This window comes from Patella vulgata, chromosome 3 (assembly GCF_932274485.2).
Source record: "Patella vulgata chromosome 3, xgPatVulg1.2, whole genome shotgun sequence".
In the NCBI taxonomy this organism is placed as follows: Eukaryota; Metazoa; Mollusca; class Gastropoda; family Patellidae; genus Patella; species Patella vulgata.
The window spans coordinates 38533945-38554180 of NC_065881.2; the positions used below are offsets into that span (position 1 = coordinate 38533945).

General features: G+C 35.3%; 1 protein-coding gene across 1 annotated transcript in view; it reads left to right on the forward strand.

The window, feature by feature from the left end:
• The first annotated feature begins 1607 nt into the window (after positions 1-1607).
• Positions 1608-20236, forward strand: part of LOC126814437 (alpha-mannosidase 2x) — a 90730-nt gene continuing 72101 nt past the window's right edge. Inside the window, exons 1-3 of the mRNA XM_050539541.1 lie at positions 1608-1877; positions 16529-16849; positions 17118-17262. Of these exons, the coding sequence (XP_050395498.1) occupies positions 1713-1877; positions 16529-16849; positions 17118-17262 (631 nt within the window). The 5' untranslated portion in view covers positions 1608-1712. The remainder of the gene's footprint in view (positions 1878-16528; positions 16850-17117; positions 17263-20236) is intronic.

Genomic DNA, 20236 nt, shown 5'->3' on the forward strand with positions numbered 1-20236 from the left:
CTACAGAACAAATAGACCAGACTTCGATCAGCCCATTACCCATTCATACACTGCATAGAAATTATAGGATATTATCACTTCTAAAAAATATAAAACTATATTTGTGTACTGAGCGGGGATGGCAATAACTAAAAAAAAAAAAACATCTAAAATCCAATCAATCTTTTTATTTACAAACGATATGACGATCAAAATAAGGTGCACAACATGTATTGTTTACATTAAGATACATTACACTGTTTGAATTTTTGGGTCGGGCCGACCCAATGATACATCCGACCCAAAATATACTAGTCGGAAATTTTGGGTCAACCATTTTGGGTCACTCACTGCGCCTAGCAAATAGAAATAATTATCTTCTTAATCTTAGCAAGAATCTGATAAGTGATATAGAGCGAAGCTCTAAAGCATCGCGCGAAGCGCGGTGCTTGAGCAAAGCTCTTTTCCGGTAACACAGGAGCGTAATTGAAAATGTCACCCACAGACGGTTGATTAAAAAAAAATTCAGACAGGAACCGGATACACTGGGGAAAACAGGCAATGCGCATGTCTGTCAATGCGCATGTCAGCGCATGTCAACTTACCAAATCTCGCCCAAGCGAGATTTTGGGTCTCTAAGAAATATTTCTATGACGCGTCGAATAAATGACGTCAGATAATTTTGACGTCAATGAAAATCCTCACACCTTTTTGTTCTTTTTTCAATTGGGGAAACTTTATTATGAAGGTTTTATTTGACAACAATCACATCAGCTTCGCTCTACTCAGGCAAGGCCTGTTACATATTATTACTTCTTTCATCCATTTTCAGACCAAGAGTCTGAAGAGGTGGATGGTGAAGTAGCCTGCTCCTAAACGCGAGGATGAACCCGCCACCACCACCATACTTGATTTGCATCGGAGTCAGCTGACGGTGACCCACCACAGTACCAGCACAGTGTTCCAAGTGATTATCACGCGAGCCTACCACAGCCAGACCACCTTTAAGCAAACCAAAAGAGGAAGCTACCAATATTTTCAAATTTGAAATTAAACTTCTTTCTCTGTCTTTTTTCTGTTTCAGTCTTGTGATTCAACTTCAACCCTTAAAATTAAAATGTCTTACACCCCAAGGCCGCGCATCACATTTTGCATTTCTTGAAACGCAAATGCCACCTAAGAAGTGCGACCCATCTCAATTTCGACCAACAACACATATGGGTCAAATTTGACCAAAAAATACTGGGTATATAGAGACATGAAGGACCCAATATTTTTTTCGGGTCGCTTTGACCCAATAATTTTCGGTCATTTAACCACCCAAATTTATTGGGTCAATGCGACCCAAATTTATTGGGTCAAAGTGTTTGGGTACGTCATGTCTGTTCGGCCAAGGATGTCACGTATAGTATAAATTATTATTTTCTATTTATATTCAGTTTGGGCTAATTTTCAACTCTTTTCAAATAAAGTTATTATGGTTACGTCATGGTTAATCTGATAAAGCTTCCCGCTTGCATTTTGAACGGATGGAGGCGAACCTACTTAAATTTTATCTGTAGACGAATCGTTATGTGTACTTTGTCATCTCAGAATCTTATGACGTAGTTCACAGTGTACATGCTGTCAAGTCGGTTTAATATCTATACGTTACGTTTAGTTTAGTCTTCTATTTTGTGACAAATTCCAAATAGAAAGATGTGAAAATACATAATATTTGACTTTAGATTTTTATGAATAATCTATGCCGCTGTCTTAGCAAATTGCACATAAAAAGCGCAATAATGAAACGTTACATGGTAATATGGGGAGCACTTTTTTTTTTAGTCATGTTCTCTTCATTATATCTCATGCTAGAAACAGTCAGCACAGCCAACAAACCCACAGAACTTAATACAGTGAGTATTACACTAAGACAGACAATTAGTGGTCAGATCTAAACATTAAGGCCACCTGCAGATTTCCTATTGGTCACGAGATGTATACAGGGTTAGGCCGGTTAGCACACGTGATTGTTGCTGAGATATACCAATACCAGTGGGTTAGGGCTACGGCTAGGTTAGCTCTAGCCCGGTTTCCATCTTGTGACCTTGATGAAATCTTCAGGTGGGCTTAATGTTTAGATCTAACCACAATTAATTATGTGTTACGGTACCTGTGCATGGTGCAAACATGGTACTATTTCAGTAACGTACCTCTACCAGTTGCCGTGATCGTAGAGACTTGAAATTTTGAGGTGGTGTTAATGGGGCTAGTTATGACCTCACACCAAATTTCAGCTGAATCGGTCAATAACTTTTTATTTTACCGTAGTTTAGCCTCTAACGAGAGAAAGGTTGTCCGATTTTGACGCCATTTTGTTTGTTGGCTATTTAGACTCGAATAACAAGACACTAAGACGAGTTCTGACATGACACGCATAAGGAGAACGCTAGATCGGAGACGGTCCTGCGCATTTTATGACGTCATACATGTATGTGGATTATGGGTAAGGGTTAGACTATGACAAAATCTACAGGTCCTAGCCCTTACCCTAACCATTATCCTAACCCACAATCCACATATGACGTCATAAAATGCGCAGGACCGTCTCCGATCTAGCATTCTCCCACGCAGAAACGCAAAGTCCCCAAGCATGATAGGAAATTTGAAGATGGGGTCAAAGTCAAGGTCACGACAATATATGCACACTTAAAGGCCAATCCAACTGGTCAACGCTAAATAGTCGTTTATGGAAATTGGTGGCTTAGCACAAAAATTAAAATATACAAAATTATTGTTATTATCATGAACTACAGCGTTGGGCAGGAAGCGCAGTGTGTCGGAATCCATCTTAGTGTCTTGTTATTCGAGCCTAAATAGTAGTCAACAAACAAAATGGCGTCAAAATCGGATAAACTTTCTCTTGTTAGAAGCTAAACTACGGTAAAATAAAAAGTTATTGACCGATTCGGCTGAAGTTTGGTGTGAGATGGCTAGTCCCCATGAACACCCCCTGAAAATTTCAAGTCTCTATGATCACAGGAACTGGTAGAAGTACGTTACTGAAATAGTACCGATATTTTTGGCCTTCGCAGAATTTTTTATTATTATTTTAAAATATAATTATAATTTATAATATAATATAATTTATAATATAAATGCATAAAATTGGGTCATTTTTGACACACATAGGGTCATAGGAAGTGTTTTACAGATGGGACAAAAAATGGGTCTCAAAATGCCTATAGGGCCTACCTTGGTTAATTTTTCAACAGATCTTCTCTTTTTGAATTCTCTGGACAAATACCATAGGGGTTCTCATGTTTTTATACGCCCACATTTTCATGTGGATGTATTATGCCGTTGCCCCTGTTTGGCCGTTCTCAATTTGTTTGTGGACACTCTACAGGTCACTATTCTTATCCGATTTCAACGAAATTTGAAATATAGGTTTATCTCCCAAAGATCACGGTTCTTTTCGATATTCGCACATATATCGATATTTGATATTCGGACCGTAACTTCATGGATTATGGCCCCTGATTGTACGAAAAATCTTGTTTTTAGCTTGTGGACCCTATAGAGGTCACAATTTGTATCCGATTTGTTGAAACTTGAAATGCATGTTTATAACCCAAAGATATATAAGTTTATAACCCAAAGATCTTGGTTCTTTTCGGTATTCGCGCATATCGGACTGTAACTTCCTGAATTATTGCCACTGATTGTATGAAAAATTGCCCTTTTAGCTTGTGGACCCTATAGAGGTCATAATTTTTATCCGATTTAAAAAAACGTTTTAATATATCACCATTACACCCTAAGGATGGTCGAGTTCGAATTTCGTGAACATTGGCCGAAAACTGACAGACAAAATGGCCGCCCCTTGTACTCAAATAGCGTAAAAATATGATATATCATGGTTGTGGACTTTCTAGAGGTCACAATTTTCTTCTGATTTTGATGAAACTTGAAATGTAAGTTTATAACCCAAAGATCTCAGTTCCTTTCGATATTCGCACATATTGGACCATAACTTCCTGAATTATGGCCACTGATTGTACGAAAAATCGCGTTTTTAGCTTGTGGACCCTATAGAGGTCATAATTTTTATCCGATTTAAGAAAACGTTTGAATATATCACCGTTACACCCTAAGGATGGTAGAGTTCGAATTTCGTAAAACTAGAACCAAAACTGACAGACAAAATGGCCGTCCCTTGTACTCAAATAGCGTAAAAATATGATATATCAAGGTTGTGGACTCTATATACATGTAGAGATCATAATTTTCTTCTGATTTTGATGAAACTTGAAATGTAAGTTTATAACCCAAATATCTCGGTTCCTTTCGATATTCGCACATATCGGACTGTAACTTCCTGAATTATGGTCCCTGATTGTACAGAAAATCACGTTTTTTGCTTGTGATCCCTCTAGAGGTCACAATTATTATCCAATTTAAAAAAACGTTTGAATATATCACCGTTACACCGTAATTTTGATTGAGTTCGGATTTTAAAAACAGTTTAAATATATCACCATTCCACCATAATGAATGTTGAATTCGAATTTTGGGAAAATCGAAATGAAACTGCCTGACAAAATGTCTGCTCTAGTCTTTGTAGGCAAATTGTGTAAAAGTATGCAATACGAAGGTTGTGGACCCTCTAGAGGTCACAATTTTTATCCGATTTTGATGAAACTTAAAACATATCTTTATATCATAAAGATTTCAGTACCTTTTGATATTTGCGCATTTCAAACCATAACTTTCTGGATTATTGCCCCTGATTGTACAAAAAATCCCGTTTGTTTTTAGCGTGTTCTACATCCATCTCTTGCAAAATGTGGGCATATTCACAAAAAGGTTTACCATTTATAATAATATAACTTCATATTATAAATAAGGTTCAAATTTGCATTCTAGAACCACTGTGATTCGATGGACCAACCTGTCTATTTCAAGCAAATCTATGTGACGGACGTACAAAAATAGCTAATGTACGTCCTTCACAATCTTTTTTATCATATTTAAAGTTACTTTTTCCAATGATTATGGGTTGAATATTATTGTAGTTCAATAGTCATGTTATTTATCAATCATAAAGTGTCCTATCTGAATAAAACTGGAACAAATAAACTTATAACTAGTTTGACTATTATTAGTGCTTTTCTTGGTTTTTGTCTCGTGTCTAGCTTGAAGTTTATTTATAATAGTAACTGACCGACTGTATAAATACAAATTGTCAATAACAAACTTTAAAAATATACCTTCACGTAAGAATTTTAAGATATTATTTCTGAGAACTCGCTTTAATCTCTTCAGAATTTTATAGGATTTTACATAAAACATCATTTATTAATTTACTGCAGGTACAAAATAACTGCAAACCTTAGGTTTTCCTCCACCAAAATTCAATTATGAATGAAATAAATTTATTCAGTAAGTTTCATGCTTTAAACTTGGCATTAATTAAATAAAAACACACTTTTATTCCTTATATATGGCACAACTTTCAAAGCAGTGCCAAGCGTTGAAGAGGTGCTCTCTATGGGTCAACATTTTATTCACTAAGTCATTAGCACTAGATCAGAGATCAAAAATGGCTTCAACAGCTAGAGAAAGACAGGCCAGAAGAAGGGCTAAAATAAGGTCTTTTAAAGAAGCTTATGTCCAACATTTATTAAATTATTTACATAACAAGCCCATAATCAACTCTCTAGGCCATCGGATGGCTCCGATTTTAAGTAGATTAGAACACTGCGTACATTTAATAATTAAACAACTAAACTTTGACAATCGAGACTACACTTTTTCTTGTCAAATTTTAAAACGTTCATTATGAGTGTAACTGCGCCCAGAATAAAGTAATTTGACTTAAATTTTCAACATAAGCTTATACATTTTACATTATCTATTTTTAAACTATTATAGCGAGAATGGCTAGCTCTTTATCTAAATCTTACATAATGCATCTTTAAGTATTGTTCTTCCATGTATCAGCTGTACCAAAGATACTGTCTATCTATATATGTATTTGTGACTGTCGTCTGTCTGTCTGTCTGTCTGTTCGGGATTGGCGGCTACACTAGGTCTGCCCCGAGTCTGAAATTTGGGGTATAGGGGTAGCTCGGACCGGGGAGTAACATAGGCCAGGTGGCGTTAGTGTACCACTTCTGGTTTCGGAGTTATGACCCCCGAGCGAAACCGGTCTGTTCGGGGTTGGCGGCTACACTAGGTCTGCCCCGAGTCTGAAATTTGGGGTATATGGGTAGCTCGGACCGGGGAGTAACATAGGCCAGGTGGCGTTAGTCTACCACTTCCGGTTTCGGAGTTATGACCCCCGAGCGAAGACGGTCTGTTCGGGGTTGGCGGCTACACTAGGTCTGGCCCAAGTCTGAAATTTGGGGTATAGGGGTAACTCGGAACGGGGAGTAACATAGGCCAGGTGGTGTTAGTCTACCACTTCCGGTTTCAGAGTTATGACCCCCGAGCGAAGCCGGGTATCCTGCTTATACAATATGGTTTGACAAATTATTTTTCGACTGTTTGACGAAATACAGTGATGAAATCACACACCGTACGTCCGTCACACTAAAAATGGTGAATTTGTGAAAAAGGTATGAGAGACTGGTTAAAATTGACAAGGAATTTATGTACATGTAGAGACGAATCCTGGTTTGATTCTGTGATAAAGTTAGATTCGAGAGTAATCACAATTTACAGAAAATAATGATTGAATACATATGATTGGATAATGTTCGTTTCTGTGCTTACGTCCGTCACACACGTTTCAGGAGCTATGTAATAAACAAAAACAATGTACATTAAATTATCTAATGGACAAAAACAATGTACATGAAATTAACTAATAAACAAAAACAATGTACATTAAATTATCTAATAAACAAAAACAATTACATTAAATTATCTAATAAACAAAAACAATGTATATCTCGGTGGCAAAGAGACAAAGGCATGATTGTTGATATACCATAGTAGCATACATGTTGCATCTAGTACTTTAACATTACCAAAGTAAAATTGTTCTGTGTTGTTGTACAAGGAAGTAACAAGGCAGAATATTGTCCCACTTGTACATCCATCACCATGGAATTGCCCTTTAGGGACCTTGTTCCATAACATATTCAACCGTTTGGATTACAAAAACCCTTCAAAATTTGAAGTTCAAATCGATATTTGGCTGCCATTTTGATTACGATTTTCGCAAACTTTTTTGTGTTTTGAACTTACCCCAAATGGTAACAATTCCTGGGGTGCCGATTTTTGAATTTCTATTTTGTTTACTTCTGGTTTCACTTTGAAATTTGTTTGACTTTTCAAGAACTTAATGACCTACTTTCTAGTGACCTTACCTTTCATCTATGATGATTCTGATGTCTACTAACAACTAATATCAAAAAGTTTGATTTTGAAGTATAACTTCTGGTTTTATTAAGAGTTCAAAGTAATGGGTATTGGATGTTACTATACTCAGTAGTTCATGGTGTAACTTGATTGTTGGTGTGACAAGACATACATGTAATAAACATCATGTGACATTATGGATAGCGGCTCGTATAATATACAGTAGCGCTACTGTCTGCTACGGAATGAAGTATTCTCAAACAAAATTTACAAGGATTCACTAAGACCAAATGGTGGAAAAAATATTTGATTTTGCGTATTTTACTTCCCGCGTACGCTTCACTCCGCGACAGTACTTCATGGCACAATTCACCTGTGTTATCAATGATACACGTAAAATGACACACCATTTAGTCTAATGTACCCTTGAATATCGATATGACATGACAGTTCTACAATCGTAAGTAAATATACTTGATTTACTTCTGTCCAGTACCTATTAGAGAGAGAGAAAAAAAATACTGAGTTTGTCTTGATGGGAATCGAACCACTGACCTATGAACCAAAAGTGAAACCAAAGGCAAAGCCAGTCAAGCACATTATTCGACTGAGCTATAAATGGAACCTTTCCGTAAAAGCTTATATCTGAATCTGATAACCTGGAACTGTTCAATTACTCACGATTCAAGTGGCTGATAGTACTTTCTTGGTTAGTAATTGAAAATTTTAATCAATGTAAAGAAACTGGTTCGATAGTTTTCGGGTAGTTGAGGTATAAGCACCTTCTGGTTAGTATTGGGAAAATAAGTTAAGAACCGTTAATGGTTTGGTTGTTATACACAAGTCCCATTTGTGGTCAACAACACTCAGCAATGTGACATGACAGATACAATAAGATGTTTATTGCATCAAAATGTTTATTAAGGACAGCATGCATACATATACACGATACACGTACATTTAGACATAATCATATACTATACATACTTATATCCATATATACCCTGTGTTGTGTTTTGTTATGAATAGTTAACCATGCTTCTAGATGTCATTTATAGAATTAATAATCATATACATTTGATAATACATTACATAGAAAACACATACATGTACATACAAGTAATTCGTTCATATACAGCACTATATGAATATCAATCTGATTAAAATACAGATCGTATATTGTCGTTGCCCCCGTCCGGCGTCCACAATTGCTCTAGAGGCTAAAGTTAATATCCGATTGACTTTAAATTTATACACAGTGTTTTAAGGTAATGAGATGAAGAAGCCTATTGATTTTCACCAACTTCCGATAATTACTGCCAGAGTTATGGCCCTTGGTCACTTTGAAAAATCTTGTGAACTCTCTAGAGGCTAAAGTTAATATCCGATTGACTTTAGATTTATACAAAGTGTTTAAGGTCATCAGATGAAGAAGCCTATTGATTTTCAATGATTTCTAATAATTACTGCCAGAGTTATGGCCCTTGATCACTTTGAACTGTCTTGTGGATGCTCTAGAGACTAAAGTTAATATCTGATGGACCTTAAATTTATACAAAGTGTTTAAGGTCATCAGATAATTACTGCCAGAGTTATGGCAGTTGTAATACTAAACATTAGCATGGGCAAAACAAATTCTAATGATTTTCTGATAATTACTTAATGTATTGTTACTCTTAATCAGATTTTAGTGTATTATAAAGTTTCATTACCAACAAAAGTAAAAATATGCGACAACTCCTGTTGACTGCCCGGACAATTAAGCTCCTGTAGGCATATGTTTCGTTGCCTGGCAACCTATCTTTTATACTTTCGATGGCCTCTACTACATGAAGATCTGAACAGTTGCAGTGTGAGGTCGCGTCAATGGTCATAGTTTAATATACAGTAGCGCTACTGTCTGCTGGTAGGCCATGAAAGGACACTACATAATAATGCAAGCCACAGGTGTCAAGTTGTGTTTTGATATTAAATTTATTACAGATTTTAGAATCTGAATTCTACGCCTCAACGGCGAAGTATTCAGTTTAGCACGCATGTTTGGTACCAATAGTACCATGATACTTGGCGGAATTCACAGATTATAGAATTGCACGAATCTTCAAGTCGATGTGGTAAAGCAAATTCACGGACTTTCACGAATATTTAGGCATTCCGATTTCGAAGAAATAAAAAGGTTTCATATTACGATATTTATATGGAGCAATATATGTAAAGTGTGTTTGTGTACCTACATGTACGGATAATGTGTGATGTGATAACTGAGAGTGACAGGTTAGTTACTGAAGCAACCTTTTTTTGTTAAACATTTCGAGGCCTGGTCAGGGACGGATCTTCAGCTCTTCAGTAAGGAGATTTGAAAAATAAATGTGAAAATCTGTTATATTTGTATTAAAGAGAATAAAGAATTTAAAGCAAAATTTGTTTTACTCCTTTTAAATTTTTGGGTCAGTGAAATTGGGGTTGGGCTTGTAAAAAATTGTAATCTACTGGCCCGAATGACTTGTGATTTCAAATCTTAAAGCTATTGACTGTCTAATTAGGTGAGAGTGATGACATCATTAGCTTGATTTAGTTCGATAATGAGCATTTTCTGCTCAGGGTAAGCAGAGCGATAAGCAATTTGATTTGTTGAGACTTTGGAATACAATAACTCTCCTTCTAATTGAGGAATGTTCAAACTTAGTGTATTTGTTCATTAGCTGGTGAATGCCTTGATGGAGTTCAAAGATGAGTATTGTCTGCTTACGATAAGCAGAGATAAGCAATTTGATTGGTTAATGCTTTAAGATATGATAACTTTGGTTATAATTAAGTGAGAGTGATGAAACTTTGTGTATAGTTTCATCACATTAATACCTTGACTTAAGTTCGATAATGAGCATTTTCAGAACAATAATCAATTTTATTGTTTGAGTCTTTGGAGCTTGACAACTTTGATTCTAATTAAGTGATAGTGGTGAAACTTCGTGTATGGTTTCATTACATCAATAAGTTACCAAAGTTCAATACATGAATAACTTAACAAAGTTCGATGCTGAGCATTTTCTGCTAAGGCAAAGTAGAGACTTAGATCTGATTGGTCGAGAATTTGGAACACAATAACTCTCCTTCTAATTGAGGTAGAATTTTCAAACTTGGTATAGGTGTCCATTAGGTGAATAACTTTGATTCTAATTGGGTGAGATCGATGAAACTCTGAGTATAGATTCATTATATACTAAGCAGCATACGCATTGCATAAAGCTTGCCAAATGTTTTTATTGTATATTTGTGACCAAATTGTGACCAACTTTACTTGAGCAATAAGGCTCCTTCCCAAACACAGAATTGAATCCAGGAAATGTTTTCAAACACGCAACCAGACTTCTGAGATGGTAATGTGTTCTCCATGATTTTCATGCTGCACGTGCTGTTTTTTATTCTGATTCCCCTTCAGCATTTTGAAATGCAATAACTTGAATTTGATCAAACGTGAAATTTAATATTAACAATACCATCTGTGCATACTTAATTTGATTGGTAAATGTGTGTGATGGAATCATTAAAATGCAATATCATTTAGTATATATGCCTACAAACTTTAAATAAATCTATCAAGTTTTAAAAGGATTTTTAATTGTCTTTTATATAGCAATTCTTTTGGGTTTTTTTTTAATAATAATTTGCTTTACCCAATTCTTGGAGCACATGAGGACACATTGCATGATGTGTGGTTGCAAGAGTTGGACATTCATGTTACTGACTTTTGATTTTTACCCCTTCTGTCTTCATTTCACTGTAAAGTTGTTATGACCTAGTTGGTTGTTGATTTTTTGTTTGTAATATCCGGCACCACACCAAAAATCTCATTTCAGCTGCATTACGTCTCACCAAGACTTCCATTCAAATCAGTGGTGCATTTTCATTACTTCTCCAGTACATGTATATTTTAATACAATCTTCAAACGATGTTGCCCACTCTGATCAGTGGGCTATTTACTGATACAAAGTTAAACTGTATAGCTTCCAAAGGCCTGACTTTACTGACAAGTTATTGCAGTAAGTCACCAGCATTAATACTAAGATAAGAAAACTGGATTTAAAATGTAATTTATTTGCCTTCAGCAAATTGGCATTGACAAGGTCTGTACATTGATCCATTTTGCCCTGAATTACATATAGTTCTAAATAATATGTTTCTTGTCAAAAACCATTGTCATGAAACAAGATTTCATTTCATTTTGTTTTAAAAATGACAATGAATACCTGCGTGTGAAATCTATTGTTTACTTTTATCTGTGTACATGTAAATTATACCATCTGTGCAAAGGTATATAATACACATAATACATTATACCTGTAGGTACGATATTAATGTACAATTTAAGTAGGAATATATTCTTGTTTAATGGTCGTATAATCAATTGAAGTTTGGTATTACAGTCAATAAATTATAGATCAATTTAGAATATAATTTATACAGGATTGTATTGCTTAGGCTTGAACAATGAATGTTTTAAAAATGAATGAAATTCAATTGACATTTTGGGTATTATGCAGTTTGGTAGCTCTGTTTCATGTAGCCAACTATTATTATCTTCAAAAAAATGAAGTGTTTAAACAAAATCTTCTTTTACTATCACAGGTGAGTTGTTCCTGAACTCATGCATGAAATGATAAAAATGTTTTATTAACTGGCATTGGCTCAACATTTCCAATTAAATAGTTGCAGGTACATTTATGGTATATAGATAATTATGGGTGTATTAATTTAATTGACTAAACAGAGTGGAAACCACTGAAAGCTTGGTGACCTGTTTAGATTGCTGCTTTAGATAGACCAGTGTTTAACTTTATGACAAACATGACAATTTTAATTTCCCAAACTTAAACTTTCCATTCCGCCATGTTAATGTTGCTGTTTTTAAAAAGAATCTTAACTGAACTTTTTAAATGTGCTTTTAAGCTGTGAACTTGTTGGCATTTTAATTTTGTTAATGTTTTAAAACTAATGTTTCACCCTATATATATTTTAATGTATTTTAATTGTAAAGAGTGTCCTGGAGCAGCTTATTAGCTGGAACACTCAGCACTATACAAATTGATGATTATTACATGTATTGTCTGTTTATTTGTCCACTCATTTCGTTATGGTAGGTTTTACATATTCTATGTGGACTGTCTAAGAAAGACTAGAGTCTGTTATTGCTAGTTAGATTTGGATTGTCAGTTGTGATTGATGGCCTGCTACATTTTATTTTTATACACCCACATTTTCATGTGGTTGTATTATGCCGTCGCCCCTGTCCGTCCGGCACAGATGTCGGACCACAGGCACTTGAAGGGATTAAAATAAAACTTCTTACTACTGTTAGGGTGACCCACCATAAATAAATATCTCCAAATATCTCGACAATTACACCACAATATTTATATATACCAAGCCTTAAATCAATTTCGCACCTTTATAGTCACTAAATAAACGGTCATTTAACCATCCATAAATAATACACTTAAAGATGGTTACGAGTGTCGGCCATAACATCCGGATACGTGCCCTTGTTTTGAAATTAGTCTCGCTTAACCATTCTACCGACAATACTATGTCTGATTGACAGGCTGGGATAATCAAGACTACTTTTTTACAAAACATAACAGAAAGCTGGAACAAGAAATTGAATTTAGAAACACGCACGTTAGGCAACTCAACAATTGTTCTAAGAACCTTGTAAAAGTAAAATGACACTACTGCTAGTATCATGTTCTTACCTAACGAAAGTGTTTCAGAGATATTATTTGTACTAAACCAAAACATGCCGCTTTTAACGGTACAGTTAATGATAAAGCAATTTAAAAAATAAAACGAACGTAATTTCTAAAGCTTTCTGTAGAGAACATTTTCAGTGCATGGGTCACCCTACTACTGTTTGACTCACTATTACTAATAACACAATATCATAATCACCCACCATATTGTTTTGAATTGTTGAAGATATTTCGTCTGCTATCATCTCAGAATACTCACTAGTTCTAACACTTTCCGTCAATTTTATTGCCAACGAGACTTTATTTGATCATTATACACCTTCCAATGTAAATAAATTGGTCATTTTACAGCGTTATTAATTACAAATCAAATTTGAAGCGTTATCACTTGGCTATTCGTATCTTCGACGGACCGGAAGTAAGAAGAAATGAGGTCAACGACGTCATGTTGGGGAAACCCTGATTTTTGATTGGTTGAGGCGTGTTACTAAAACTAAAATTGATCTTCATATACTGGTCGCGAATTAAGAATCCCAGAATGACAGCTGAATATTCTCATTGGTAGGTAACATACTTAGGAAAATACATACTTAGGAAAATTTAATTGATCAAAAGTAAATGAAATGAAATGCATTTTAATGTCTTACTGTTCTGCTTCGAACTGTCAAGGGATCTTTTACGTGCACACCTATGTGTACATGGGACCTCAATTTTTTGTCCTATCCAAACGACTAGACAGCTGTCCTTGTCAGGCTCTCCATCCTGCATCACAGCCAATGCAGGGATCGAACACCCGACCTCCAAGCTAGCGAGCCAGCGTCTTACCCATTTAGCCACCGTGACCCTCTGATCAAAAATAAAATGGCTTTATAAAGGTGATATCTATACTTAAACAATTTTATTTCTGCAATTTGCATAGACTTAAAAGTGTGTATGTAGGGAGGGGGGGATGAAGTGCCCAAAATAAAGAAATAAACCGGACAGCTCAGGTTTTGGTCGATATCTTCGGTAATAGATTTTTCGAGCATTGATCATTATTTGTTTCATCAATCTTTCAGAAACCGTTATTTTTTTAAATTGACTAATAAATTTAAAATATTTAAAATCAGTGTGAAAAATGTTGTCTAGTGCTACTCTATAACTTCAAAAGCCTGACATTTTTCACCCGACAAACACGTTGTGGACACTCTATACAGGTCACAATTTTTATCTGATTTTAACGAAACTTGAAATATAGATCTATCTCCCAAAGCTCTTGGTTCCTTTTGATATTGGCATGTATCGGACCATAACTTCATGGATTATGTCCCCTGATTGTATGAAAATTCACGTTTTTAGCTTGTGGTCCCTCTAGAGGTCACAATTATTATCCGATTTAAAAAAAAACGTTTGAATATATCACTGTTTTACCCTCATGATGGTTAAATTTGATTTTCATGGAAATCGGACCAAAACTGCCGGACAAAATGGCCGCCCCTCGTACGGAATGGTATATCAAGGTTGTGGACCCTCTAGAGGTCACAATGTTGATCCGATTTTGATGAAACTTGAAATACACGTTAACAACCCAAAGATCTTGTTTCCTTTCGATATTCGCACATATCGGATCATAACTTCCCGAATAATAGGCCTCGATTATACGAAAAATCACGTTTTTGGCTTGTGATGCCTCTAAAGGTAACAAGTTTTATCCGATTTAAAAAAATGTTAGAATATATCATCGTTACACCTTAATGATGGTTGAGTGAGAATTTAGTGAAAATCAGAGCAAAACTGCTGGACAAAATGGCCACCCATTGTATGAAAATATGGTATATCAAGGTTGTGGACACCGTAGAGGCCACAATTTTTGATGAAACTTAGAATATATCTTTATATCCCAAAGATCTCAGTCCCTTTCGATATTTGTGCATTTCAGACCCTAAGTTCTTGGATTATGGCCCCTGGTTGTACGGAAAATCACTTTTTTTTTTTTAGCTTGTTTTCTTGCAAAATGTGGGCGTATCTTGCCTGGCAACCGCTGGTACTGGTATATTGAACAAATGACTAAATTTTGATGCAGTTTGTCTTTAGTTGTAATACTTGTATAGTATTCTATTACGTAATCAGGCAGGGCACCTTAACTTAATGATTAATGGCATTTGTCCCCAGTATCTTTAACAGGTACAATTTTGAAATTTTTGCTTTTTCAGACTTTTGGTTGTGAAAGTCCCAATATTAGTGTACTACTATCTATTCTTACTGCAAAACTTAATCGCGTTGGTTACACTACTATGCTTGAGTTGAATTTAAAATTTAGATAAAAACAGTAAAAGTGATAGCAGATTTTTATTTTGAAAAAAATTGTCTCAACTTACTTCGTATCATTTTTATACGCCCACATTGGAACTACTTTCAAGTGCCCTGATTGAAAATGGCGGAGCCCATGAAGATGCCTGTGAACAGTGTTTTATCTCAAGAAACTGTATACATCGTACAAAGCTTTCAATGTCTCTGAAGCTTTTTTTATTTCAAGTTTATACAATTTTCTTTAAACAAAGGACAACTTGCAATGAAAACTCCACCCACGAACACTTCGAACGATGCCATTTTAAGAACTTCTTTCTAAAAGTGGAGTTTGCCAAAGTCATAATTTTTATCCGATTTTGATGAAACTTAAAATATATGTTTATATCCCAAAGATCTTGGTTCCTTTAGATATTAGTGCATATCGGACGCTAACTTCCAGGATTACGGCCCCTTATCCAGTTTCTAGCTAGTGGACCCTCAAGAGGTCCCAATTTTTAGCTGATTTTAAAAACCGTTTAAATATATCACTGTTACACCATGAGCACAGTTGAGTTCAAATTTTTATCTGATTTTGATGAAACTTAAAATACATCTATCCCAAAGATCTGGGTTTGTTTTGATACTTGTGCATAATGAATCCTAACTTCTTGGATTATGGCCCCTGATTGTATGAAAAATCACTTTTTTTTTTAGCTTGTTCTCTTGTCCATCTCTTGCAAAATATGGGCATATTTTTTCATTGCAACCGCTTGTTAAATTGGGAATCATGGAAATGTAGGCCTACTAATGTAGCATTTGGAAATTTTTTTTTATATTTCAGGGCAAATCACTAAACAATTAACAATCTATTGGAATCGCTTGAGGAAATGTATTTTTTCCTGTATAGAGTTTGCTCGATAGAAATTAGATATGAATGCTTTTTTAAAACTATTCATATTTAACTTCTATCGAGCAAAATCTATGAAGGGAAGTTTGTAGGAAGGGTCATGACAATTTTAGAACCCTTCCTACAAACTCAATTAGTTCCACAATCCGTCCACCATGTTGAGCCATGTATGCACAGAAAGACAGGAATGTTATGATATTTTTTTATTTCTAATATTTATTCTATAGTTCAAATACTATAATTGATTCATTGTAAAAATTATTTTTATTGCAGCATGAACTAGATAATATTGAAGGAAAAATTCAAAGAATAGAAGAAGATTTAATGAAAAATCATGAAACGATTAAAGAAATAAAAGACACTGTTAGGAAAATAGGAAAAGGAGGTGCCGTTAGCCTTGATCAGTTAAAAGATGTTTTGGATAGACATAAAGATAGTGATTATGGTGGTAATGTAGGGGGTAAAGTGGGTGTGGTCAAGATGAATCAGATTAAATTTCAAGAAAGAAAGGATAAGACAGTTGTTAAAGATTTGACTATACCTACTGATATGTGTTTACTAGCTGATGCTCCAGAAGCGAAAACAGACTATAAAGTAAGATAAATTTCATTTAGGAGGTTGCTCAAAATCTTAAAATTAGCCGCACATAAAACCATATAGCATATAGGTCTGCTAGTGCTAAGTTTCATGCTTTTAAATTTAATGCAAACCTCAAAAATTTCAGCTCATACATGTATGATTTTTTTAAAATTTGGTTTGAATAAGTAGTTCATTCTTCAAGTGTAAATTTGGCAGCTGAAATTACTTTTAAAAACAATATTTTCATTCTAATATTTCTATTATTTAACAATTTTTTTTATAGTTGACTGATGTGTTTGAAAAGAATTCTTTTACTGATGTTGATGGGGGTGTATGGAAACAGGGCTGGCCTATAACATATGATAACTCCCAGTGGAGTAAACGTAGCCTTAAAGTTTTTGTTATACCTCACTCACACACAGATCCTGGTATGTATAGTATAATCGATATTTGTATCCTCTTGTATTGTTTTTTATACGCCCGCATTTTCATGTGGATGTATTATGCCGTCGCCCCTGTTTGTCCGTCCGTCCGTCCAGAATTTGTTTGTGGAAACTCTACAGGTAACAATTTTTATCCGATTTCAACGAAACTAGAAATATAGGTTTATCTCCCTAAGATCTTGGTTCCTTTTGATATTGGCTATCGGACAGTAACTTCATGGATTATGGCCCCTGATTGTATGAAAAATCACGTTTTTAGCTTGTGGACGCTCTAGAGGTCACAATTTTGATCCGATTTTGATGAAACTTGAAATGCATGTTTATAACCCAAAGATATTGGTTCCTTTCGATATTCGCGCATATCAGATCGTAACTTCCTAGATTATGGCCCCTGATTGGTCGAAAAATCGCATTTTTAGCTTGTGGATTCTCTTTAGGTCACAATTTTTTTTCAGATTTTAAAAACCGTTTAGATCACCATTCCACCATAATGAAGGTTGAATTGGAATTTTTGAAAAATCGAAATAAAACTGCCCGACAAAATGGCTGCTCTTTGTATGCAAATTTTATATAAGTATATAATTCAATGGTTATGGACCCTCTAGAGGTCACAATTTTTATCCAATTTTGATCTCAGTCCCTTTTGATAATTGTGCATTTCAGACTATAACTTTCTGGATTATGGCCCCTGATTGTACAAAAAATAGTTTTTGTTTTTAGCTTGTTCTCTATCCATCTTTTGCAAAATGTGGGCATATCCTGCCTGGCAGCTGCTGGTTGTATGTAATTTGCAGATCTGGATTCTCAGCTAAAATGGAAAGTGACAATTCTTTACCTATTCTTCTAGTGATTCTAGTTAGTTAAAATTAAATTTATCTAATTTTGAGGGCTACGGTGGCTAAGTGAGTAGTATGTTGGCCCTCTAACCTGAAAGTTCAATCCCTGTGTTGACAAAGAAAATTCATCAGGATCTTCCGGCGTGGTTCCCCATTTTTATATGCCCACATGGAAATGTGGACGTATATTGCCGTCGCCCCTGTCCGTCCGTCTATCTTTGGGTCCGTCTGTCCGTCGTCCACAATTTCTTGTGAACGCTCTAACACCAAAAGTTATCATCTGATTGTTTTAAGATTGATATACGTTGTTGACATTAGTGAGATGAAGAATCCTATTTAATTTCAATAATTTCTGTTTATTATGTCTGGAGTTATGGCCCTTGTTTGGACCTTGTGAACGCTCTTAACGCCAAAAGTTATCATCCGATCTTGGTGAAATTCATATGCATTATTTAAATTAGCCTATTGAATTTCAGCAATTTCCTTTTATTACGTCTAGAGTTATGGCCCTTGTTTCACTTTGTTGGACATTGTGAACTCTCTAACGCCAAAAGTTATCATCCGATCTTTGTGAAGTTTATGTGTGTTAATAGTCGATTCTTTTGGTATGGTGGTCAAAACTTGTGGAGAGGTATCAAAATTCATAATACAAAAAGATTTTTGACCCCCGACCTCCCTGATCCCCATGTACATACCCCCTGAAAATGGGGTTCCTCCAAATTAGCCAAAATATCAGTTTTTTGTCATTTTACCACACACAAGTTTGTTTAGAATGTCTTTGACAGATAGGTTTTCTTGGTCTGTAAATCTGTATATGACATAACAAATGACCCCCAATAATTCAATATGGTAGAAATCTAATATGCGGCCAAAATGGCGCCAAAATGGAAGTAAATTGCTGTTCGGTAAAACATAGTCTTGTAATATATCAAAAACTATGTTTTCGAGTGCCTAAATGCCGAATTTGTTGTTGAAATAGGGCTAATTCCATCATGGAAATGTTTATATCTATATGATGTGTTCCATATTTACTAATCGTGATGATTATGTGATTATATACATTTTACTTGCTACAACAACGTTTACCTCTCTGAATTTCCCTATATGAATGTCTGTTAATATATGTTAGTAAATTATCCGTAAACACACATTTCTTGGCTAATAACACAATTTAATCCCTGATTCCAGACTCATCACTGTCCCTGAACAGTGAGTGCTCCTAAAGTATCCACGAGATATTCCTCAAGGAGAATTTTGGGCTTAAAAACATACACTGAAAAAGCGGACTTTCAGAATGGACTACTACCAACCAAATGGGATATCATTGAAAATATGATGTATTTGTTAAGACCAGACCGTGCTGGAAAAAATTTTAGAACCAAAGACCAGACAGCCTCCATATTGAGTGATGTTTTAATGGAGCACTAGATTTTTTGCAATATATATACAATTGCTCGGAAAAATATTAAGTCAAAAATCCTAGACCTGTATGCTACATTTATAAATAAGCATCAGACACGCAAACATCGCAGAAATCAGAAATACTGTGAGTCGGTAGAGCAATTTAATGAGGACTGTTCAACACTGTTTGATATCTACTGTGAATACGCTGAAACCCGTAAAAGACTAGAAAGGTTTCATGGAGTAAAAATGATGGAAACAGAAATAAGTTTCCTCGACACATTTGTTGATACGAAATGGGCTAAAACTATGGAGAGACGGAGACAGGATATGCAAACTATTGATAGATCGCGCCAGGCTGCTGCATTGGATGCATTACGCATGGAGGAGACAGTTGAAATGAGTGGCTCGTCTGAGCCGTCAGCTGAAGATATCCAAAGTGAATATGAGGCAAACAAATCCGATGAGGACGTTACCCGTAGACGGAAGAAGAAACGTAAGCTGAACTTTGGTCCTGGAGTGTCAGGTGAACATGATGAATTACCAACGCGGTATTGACACATACATTTAAGTGAGCTTAAAGTTCAGCCAGAAATTTATGAGGCAATGGACACGTTGAAAAGTGTTCACCACATGTCTGAAAATCAGGCAGCAGCTGCAGTTGTAACCATTGCTAATAAAGTTTTCGGTAGAAATTGGAAACTACATGACAAGTCTCCGAA